This window comes from Scophthalmus maximus, chromosome 22, assembly GCF_022379125.1.
Source record: "Scophthalmus maximus strain ysfricsl-2021 chromosome 22, ASM2237912v1, whole genome shotgun sequence".
In the NCBI taxonomy this organism is placed as follows: Eukaryota; Metazoa; Chordata; class Actinopteri; order Pleuronectiformes; family Scophthalmidae; genus Scophthalmus; species Scophthalmus maximus.
The window spans coordinates 3,647,136-3,656,693 of NC_061536.1; the positions used below are offsets into that span (position 1 = coordinate 3,647,136).

The window sequence follows — 9,558 nt, forward strand, 5'->3', positions numbered from 1 at the left end:
TACAATGCTGTAGGCCTGGCTATGACATACACTGCAGACGCAGTACATATATATATATATATATATATATGAAACTGATCCCTTGTAATTGTCCTTTTCAGACAGTGTTAACAATCACACATTAGGCCGAGTGAGGATTGGGCACCAGCACAGATGCCAACAGAAGTGACAAGACTATTGTGAATATCATGTCGTGCACTGATGGTTCATGTAGTGTCTAAAATGCACATTTTCTTCTGTTTTTATTTATGTGACCTTTAGTGACCCTTGATTTGTAAATTATGTTGTTGTTGTTGTTGTTTTTGTCTTTTTAACACCAGTGTCTTCTTTATAACCATTTTCTCGGGGAGGACGACATAGAGATGTCAGTGCCAAAAGTTGACACATTAATTGCAATTTAATAGGATAATGAAGCACACATGAACATACACACGCCCGTACGTGTGATTGTCGCAGTAACCAGATTTATTTCTCAGGCGATCCACAACACGGTAGTCCTGTAAGTCAAACTACATCAGTGGCTGGATCATACTTCCGCAGCTAAAATGTCCATTTCTCCTTCAGTTGACCTCTTATACTTCAATATCAGTAGCTTTGTTTAGGAACAATTGTGTTATAAAATAAAAAAAACGTGCTGGATTTCATCCTTCATTAAAAATATTTTGTGCATTTTGCTTGGCAATATTTCAAGCATTTCTGAATTTCTTACAAAAGCTGATTTCTTTTCACACATTAAAACAAAACCCTTTACACCTTCATAAACATCCTTCTAACCCTTTAGAATCAACATGTTTTTTGTAAAAGCACTGTAAAGGGAGCATTATATTTATCCTTCATTATCAAACATATATTATTCTCATTACAGAAATTGTGTAAACATCTTATAAAACAATATTTCCTTGAGGCCTATCACAATGTATCTTGAGTGCTGATAGAAAATGACGTTCCATGATTGTGCTCTCTTACAGGTTGTGGGTCATTTTATGAGTTGCACAAAATGATGACGACAGTGAACATGATGAGAAGAGGGACATTGTGGGATGTGAGCTCTACTGGGCTTTTAAGTGCTCTCTGCATTACAACTGTCATTTGGGCTTTATGGGAAGTTGTTGGCAAAATGGTTCAGTAACAATCATAAACAAATACGATCCCTTTTCGTGTGACTTATTAATGTTTCTGTGTCACTATGGCACAAGTCCATCAACAAATTTTCGGTATTTCTTTTGCAACAAAACCTAATTCCTGCATTATTCACCTAAAAGTTGAATACTCCTCGTCATCTCCATCTTCACCATCATAACCAACATACAGTAGACCTCACGGAATGCCTCCAGAGTTTGAAGCATCTTCATGGACACGCCTCCCTCTCCTTCTCATCAAGCATCTGCCAGCAGTCTCTCTGATTTCCCTCCTCGTCACCGCATGTCCTCTTTCCCCGACGTCACATTCTCAGTCTCTTTCTCCTGTAAAGGAAGGCTCGAGCGTACCCTCCTCTTCTCTTTGAAGCGACCCGAGCGTGATACCTTCATGTTCCTACGACACGTCTGCTCGTTGAAGACGGACTCCAGGTGGGTGTCGTCGTAGGTCTCGTCGCTGAGGAGGCTGGACCTCTTGCTGGGGTCCTGCAGGGACGGGGTCTGGTCACCGGTGGTCTTGGAGGCAGCTGTGGGGGGCTCCTTTTGCTTATCCGGGCGTTGCGCAAAGGGGTCAAAGTCCGGGCCAAAGGTTTGAGATGAACCTGCATCCTTGGGGCCACCAGGCTTCTTCTTTGTCAGGAAAGCCTTCCACCATGGGGGCCTTTCTGTCATCTTTGACTGGAGGGAGGAAACTGGAGCAGGAAACACAAGTATTCAGTATTCAGATGTTCTCCTCCACACCAATAACATAACTATTTCCATTGTTTTCTATGAAGCAACTAGTTTGTCAGGCAGCGATTACATCACCCGTGTACATGCTCTAAACTAATTGAGTTCCCACACTCTCTTGATCTCAAATTTCTTCTAAAACATGAAATGAGTCCTTTTAAAACTAAGCGTCTAATATGGTAATATAATTGGCTAAGCAGTATCCTATTTAAAAAAAACACACATTCTGATTTTGTGCCTAATATTTTCCATAAATCTCCAGTCTGTTTGGATGGAGGATTATTTGCTCAGTCTGGATTTGAAATGTTTACACTTTTGCTTCTATAATGTCCTGATCTATAATTCCAGCTGCCTCGCCACCCTCTTCCACTGGTGTGACGACTTTTTACCGACTAATGCTATGAATAACCAGTGTAACCGTGTTTATCTTTTCAGTAAAACTGGTTTAATGAGTCGTGAGAACGGGAGAACAAACCCAGGTCGTGATTCACAAGTGAACAATGCGCAAAAAGCCTCTCACGAACCCTTACCTGCGCTACAACAGGTGGCGTGGACACTGTAATAGACCTTAATGTTAATGTCACGCTTTTTGTTGAGATATAAATCCACAGGGCAGTTAGGTGTCTTCTTCTCCTTCAGTGGTGAAGAACTCAAAACAACTGTGACAGTCCCTCAGCGCGTCGCAGCAGTATCCATTTTACGCACGGGCCAGGTGTCCTGACTACACACATCTCCAACTTCTCAAAACTTCAATTTTCCCCGTTTCCTCTTCAACTCAAGTACAAATCCTCCTCTCTTCTTCAGCAATACTCCAGAACAGCGCTAATGAATTGACACATTTATAAGGAGCGGCTTTCGTCTACTGAACCAGCAGGTTTCCGCCTCCGAAACTCTCCAGTCGATGCACCTGTGCTCACTCCCGATTGGACTGGAACAGCTCAGAGTGTGTCACGTGTGCACCGATCAGGTGAAGCCCACTGCGGTGGTGGGCGGGGCTTGCGGTTGCGTGGCAACAAGCCCCATGGGAGCGTGCGCCTCTTCAGTAACAGAGCCCTTTGTATCGGCTGAACCCAACCCAAGCCAGGGACCAAATTATCCTCCAATTTCTGGCCGCCCAGCAGTTTAGGCTACGGGGACTTGTCATGCGAAGGAGTGGAGATGTTTTTTTTTCTGTGATGTTAATGGTATTAATAGCCGCCAACCAAAACAGGTTGCACTGAGCAGCATGCATTTGGTTTAAAAATGAGACACTTCGTTGGAATTGCTCATTATTTGGCGATGACCTGCCACGGGAGGAAGTCAGTGTGTTGAAATGACACAACTGCTCCCGACGTGCAATTGTTGTTGTTGTAAGTTCACATTAAGCGAGGGGAAGCAGTTTGGTCTGACTGGCGCCAATCTCACCTGCTGGGGTACCTGTCACGGGTACAGGTTCCGGATGCTTCGGCTTGTCCTCACATTGTTCAGTGCACACTGCGAGTCTCCGACTCTAGCGTTAATTTCTTTTAAATGTAGTGTAGTTTTAAATGCCTGTCCGTCTGACTCCCCGTCTGTAGATAATTACACACGACTGGACCACTTCCACTCATCCATGGCCAGGATGTGCTATGGTTTCCGCCATCAGCAATCCAGTAAATGAGGTACATATACCCAATATATAAACACATAGATACTATTTGTGGAAGGTTTTTGTTTTTAAAGCCAACACTAGTGTGTAAAGTGTGATTCTAATGACACTTAGAAAATGTGTCACAGATTTCATATTATCCTTATTGGGCAATGTCTTATGAACTAACTGATTATCTAATGCTCAATAGATCAGTTATACGGAGGAAAAAGAGTTGAAGCTTGAAGTTACAAAAGTTAGTAGTGTCAGTAATAAGGGGTCTTGAGTTTTTGCTCTCTACTGTGATATCTACAGTTAAAAATACATTTAATCAAGTAACCATTTAGTCATTTCATGTGACTCAATACTTTTCGTCACTGCATTTAAGTGGAATATTGTATTTTATACTCTGTGATGACTGATGACTGTATGAAATATGATGCTGCAGTATAGAGTAACAGACAAGGGGGGAAAAAGTAAGTGATCAGTCGGTCCTTTGCAAGAGTCTCCGTGATGAACTTTGGAGCTAAAAGGACAAAGCAAGAATCCTGCAGAATGTAGCAAACAAAGTTGTTGGGTCTGTTTGTTTTCTTCCAGAGCATGGCAATGTGCAAGACAGGTAGTTAGTAGTAAAAACTCTGTTAACAATAAAGCTTTGGGAAGTGGTACCACCAAAGAATTCATGTGAAAAAAACCCTGCCATTTACGATATATACAGTATATACTGTCGATGTGCAAAATTTCAGTAGTAAAAACTATATTTAAGCTATGAACGTACATCCTTAAAACAACGTCAGATGTTCTTTTTTCATTTCTGAAGAAGCAGAGCAAAACCTATCGCAATCTCCACTCCATATTCATTGCCTCAAATTCAGATCACATCTTAAAATCCACCACAATTTGAACAATCCTTTATCCTTGAGCTTTCTTTTGTGTAAGAGCCAAGTGTCGAAGTGTCATTGGATCCTGGTGAGTGAGGAAATTACATCTTCTAGAGATGACGTTGGACTTAGAAAAGCAGTTTCTGCTGCCATGACTTTGTAATCCCGGGCCAAATGGTTTCTGTGTGCGTCGGTGCCAAGAGGGAAGACCCAGTGTGGGCAGAGCAGCAGAGCCGAGACAGACAGAGGGATTGCCTTTTGTTTCCCTCCTCTGAAGTTTACAGCGAAAGTTGTCGCTGTGGCAACAGGAATGTTTGCCATGTGTGTGTCTGTCTCTCTGTCGTTCTCTCCTTCGGCAGTGGGCGGCCTGAATACCTGAGGGGCTCCCTCTCCTGCCATCTCTCGTCCCAGTCGAAACTCAGCGGAGACGTTTCCTCACTTCCACTGCACAAGTGGACACATATTTTCATTTAAAAATAGGTACATATTGTAGAAAGACAAACAATTACATTGAAGACGTTTGTACAATACCTAAAGAGACTAAACAAAGTATTTTTAAAAAGTTAATGAAAGATAGACCCACAGATATACAAGGTGCTGAATACACTGTGGTATAATAAATTATGATATAATGTTATTATATACACATTATACACATATATCATTGACTATACTGTAAAAGAGAGTCTGATGCCAATACTGTAGATGATGCAGATGTAGATATCATACAGATGAACATTATAAGTAACAATGAAAAGCCTTGAAAGGACATACATACCCTGTGTTCACTGTTTATACCCTAATAAGCATTTTTTTACATATTGTAATAATCCATCACGTCATTTATATCATATAATGATGCCTAAGGCTGTGTATTTAGTCCTATGGGATGCAGAAAATCTGAAAATCAATTTTTGACCTGTGCATGACGACATTTTCTAATTTCTTTGTGACTTCTTCATAAAGTCACTCATCATATGATGTCATATGATGGGGGCGGGGTCATTCAATATAAGCTTCAGATTGTCTCTCTGGCACTAATATTTGTGGGCCATATTTTTCTTGACCTTGACCTTTGACGATCAGCTGCAAAAATCTATAACCTTGAGGTACTTTTTTGAGTAACATTCCCATAAATGTTGCTAAAGATCTGTCCATGTGTTGTTGACAGATGCGAAAACAATAACTGCTATTACTACTAAAAATTAATGTGCATTATTGATTAATAGATTGATAGATACATTTTTTTAGCCTGGAGAATATCTTAAAATTGTGAAAAATGTTAAAATATCCCTAAGTACAAGATGATGTCATCAGATAGCTTGTTGTGTACAGCCAAGTGTATACAACTTTAAGCTTTTCTGTGAATTTGAAGGGGGGAAAAGCACATCTTTACATATATTTATTTATGGGTCTTTTTTAGGATTTAAAATAACAATCAATAGGTTGCAAATAATCACATATCTGCCCGGATCCCCATCAGCGACACTGAAACAGCTTGTTGATCACAGGATGTAATCTTGGCGTATCGCCTCTCAGTTTTTCTTTGTCCCTTATATCGCCACATCTGCTTTCCTCCTCATAACACCACAGGTAGTCTCGGTGAAGGTCGATCATTAACTTCAGCCATAACCAGAAAAAGGAAACATCCATCTCGAGATTGTCTTTTTCGATAGAGACCTGTACTATAAACATTAGTCCCTCCATCCCGGGGAGCACATCTCTTAATTTCCTCTGGGTGACATTGGAGCATTTGCCCACTTAGACAGAAAGGCATGTGGAGAATGTGTGCAGAAAATGAAATGACTTGTGAAGAGATATTGAATCATTGACTGGGATGACACAAGGTATTCCCTCCACCTGCATCTGTTTCTGTCTGGGAAAGGGTTGAGGTTCTGCCGCTACAAACCACATGAAGCCACACTTCTTTACGCCTCCCTGACAACCACATGCAGCTGTGAGGGTGTCACTTCAGACACTGAAATTATGGATGCCTTAAAACCTTCTCTGCAATTTTTTTTCAGATATAATTTAATAGTAAAAGTAAATTTTGATTGCTTTTAATGACTTATACTTTTTTTTATCCAAATACATCTGGTAAATCAATCAATTTATGATTAATTGTGAGTAGAAGTATATGTCTTTGATGTACTTTCCTGATCATGATATAGCAACTTTACAAAAGGGTCATAGCTCGAGGCAAATTTGACACACTTGAACGCACAAAAGTAACTCATTCATTTGTGTATGAATATTTATGTTGACTCAGATGTACAGAGGTCAAAATGCGTGTGACCGTCTATGCATGGCTCTTTTTTTTTTCGGTAAGCGATGACGGAAATGTGTCTTGGCTCACGCATGTGCCGCGTGCGTATGAGACTAGTAAGTGATTGTGAAATTATAAACCTGAAAATCCCTTTTTCGTCATTGTGCGGCATTGAACAACAGGTTGAACCGAGGTGTGCTAACCCTGGGAAAGAGAGCAAGAAGGCAGCCAGTTGGACTGGTGGAGTCAGCTCACAAAGAAAGAAAAAAAGAAGAAAAAACACTCTCAAAGTGCTTAGTGTATCTAAGGATAGAACACAACACACAAACACAGACCCGCATGGTTTACAGGACTTCTAGACAACACAGATAAACACACGTGGGCACACCATAGCTCACGGCTGGACGTTACTCAGGCAAGCAATGAGTATTTGGGTGGAGCAGGCCGCGTTGTGAATGGAATGAGGTCCAATGTATTGCATTGTGTGTTTGGTTGCAGGTTTGCATTGTTTTTTTTTTGTGTGTGAGCTTATTAAAGCGGCTTAAAGTCACATTCCAAGCTTCAGCTGTTAGTAGCCATGCAGACGCTAAAGATGAAACCACCAGGAATGCAGAAAGGAATCTAACACTTACTGGTTATTTTGTTTGTTTTTGTTCTGCGTTTCCCTTAAGTGCCACGGTAACAACAGAAGAACACAGGTATGAAAGAAACCCAGCGATGCACTCCCACAGCTGTGAATACTGATGAGGACCCCACACCACCACACGACTATTCTTAAAACCTGCCAGAGCCCTACTGTTCAACAAAAGCTTTTAAACTGAGACTAACCACTTGCAATGCCTTATATATTTCCTGGTTAATGGCAGAAGTGGAAAAAAAGAAAGGAAAGAAAACACCCTCAAACACCCGTTTCGAATACAGTCCTGACTCTGTCTGGGGATTTTCTAAAATGATATTAAATGGAGAAGCACAGTTGGATTAAACATTTATTTTCCAAATGTGACTGACAGCGTGGCATACAATACTGTACATTTTGTCCAAAGACATATAAGAAGCTTCAGGTAGCAAAACAAAAGCTATACTTGCGGCAGATTTTTGAAAATTATATTGTATTTCAGCACTCGTTTGGAGAAACTCTCGAGATGTGTCAGTGTGCTTCAACAAGTTGGAAAAGAGTCTGGTGGGCATCCACATCTCATACTGCACAGCAGGCCTGTTCATGTTCATGTCCATGGTACCAATTGTCATGCTGCAAAATGGACTCCCTCTCCCAAACAACTTTAAAGTAGAATCATGGTGTTTTCAGTGTTGTTGATCTTGCAACTTGAAATCACCGCCACAGGTCAGTGGCTTTCTAATATCAAAGCAGTGATAAAGATTTTGACACGGAAAAATAGAATGTAAATTATATCAGCGATAAAATTAAGCAGAATGATTCACTTTGATTTAAAATCACCCTGCTGACTGACTGCATCAGGAGGATTTTACATCCTGAGAAAGGCTGCTCCTTACGACAAACCAACACACTGTTGTTTGGCCACCAGATGGGGCCAAATGTATTTCTTGATCATCTGTTTTTTACATTTCAGTGTTTTATACTGTGTCATCAGAGATACTAGGTGGGGGCTGCCTTGCGATTAAAAATCTATGTTTTCCATCACTTGGCCACTTTACAGAGCCAAGAGAACAACTTGTTCCTCTCTGTCTTTGTTTTTTTTCCCTTTTCGGGCTCAGTAATGATCTTTGAAGTGATGACCTCATTCCTGGCTTGTGCTCGCTCCTCCTGCAGACACAGCTCCAGCTTTGTATGCTCTCTCCTTTTTGGCTTTCTTTTCCTCTCTTTTGGTTAGGATGTTAAGGTTATATAGAGTTTAATCTCCAGGGTCAGTGTTGGCTGCAAAGCTCACAGTAGGTTCCAGGCGGTTTATGTGGCTGCAGGCCATCGAGGCAATCACATCCATCATCAGTCCCTCTCTGGACAGTCAGGTGTTGACCCTGCGTGACTCCGAGTGGCCGGCACAATCCCTGGTTCCGTTTAATTTCTTGCTTCGGGTCTTTGGGATGTTTATAATGCTTTGGGGGAAGAATCAGTTTTGCCTCGTATTTGAGCCTCAGGATCAGCTGGATGAACAGATCCTCCGCCAGGTCACTGCTGATGTGATTCTATAGCAGCTGGGAAACATCATCTTTGGGAGAACGCCTGCAGAGCGCAGTCCTTTGGAGAGATTGATAAAACATTAGGATAATGACATGAGCTCAAAGGAATAAGGTAAATGTGGTTTGTACTTGAAATGGCAGAATTGGTGCCAGAAGCTGTCCTGCTTTTAACTCGACATCCTTTTTCAATTTTCACATCCTTCCCAGGTCAGAGCTGGGAGACCTTCATCTAAGTATGTGCTGAATAAGTTCATATGTAGAGTAGAAAAACTGCGAAACAAACAAGTTGCTGTACAGTCAACAAACAAAATGAGATACCAGTTGCTGGATAAAGATACAGTACAGGGACAAACATTATTTCAAGGGCAGCCATGAAACTGCACAAAGTTGAAACACTGAAGTGCATCAGTTGAAGTTCATTATCATATCCTAAGAACTTGGTCCATGGGGATCAAACCACCAGGAGTTGTTATTCAGATAAAGAGGCTTTTCTGTATGTTTACACTTAATTCATTGATTGATTTTCTTGTAGGAAACAAAAATGAATGTGAGGATTTTTTTTTTTAACTCTAACAAATTACCATTAAAAACATTTACCATGAAAAAAATGTTCATGAAGATGTCTGTAAACATCTAAAGCATTCATATTTTATTTTTTTTTTAATGAAAATTGTTATGGAGAGAGTCTATAGATAGTCTGGTCCTCGGAGCTATGGGACATTGTCCAGAAGGGGGCGCTGGCTGCGCCAAACTGAACGTGAATCGCCGCCACTCCGCAGAAGA

General features: G+C 41.0%; 1 protein-coding gene across 1 annotated transcript; it reads right to left on the bottom strand.

The window, feature by feature from the left end:
- Window positions 1-442: 442 nt before the first annotated feature.
- LOC118292010 (proline-rich protein 15) lies at window positions 443-2,755 on the bottom strand. The gene is made up of 2 exons (XM_035620626.2): window positions 2,396-2,755; window positions 443-1,828 (listed from the first exon to the last, which is right to left on the bottom strand). Exon 2 carries the CDS (start codon window positions 1,806-1,808, stop codon window positions 1,416-1,418), a length of 393 nt encoding a protein of 130 aa, XP_035476519.1. The 5' UTR covers window positions 1,809-1,828; window positions 2,396-2,755; the 3' UTR covers window positions 443-1,415.
- Window positions 2,756-9,558: the final 6,803 nt, after the last annotated feature.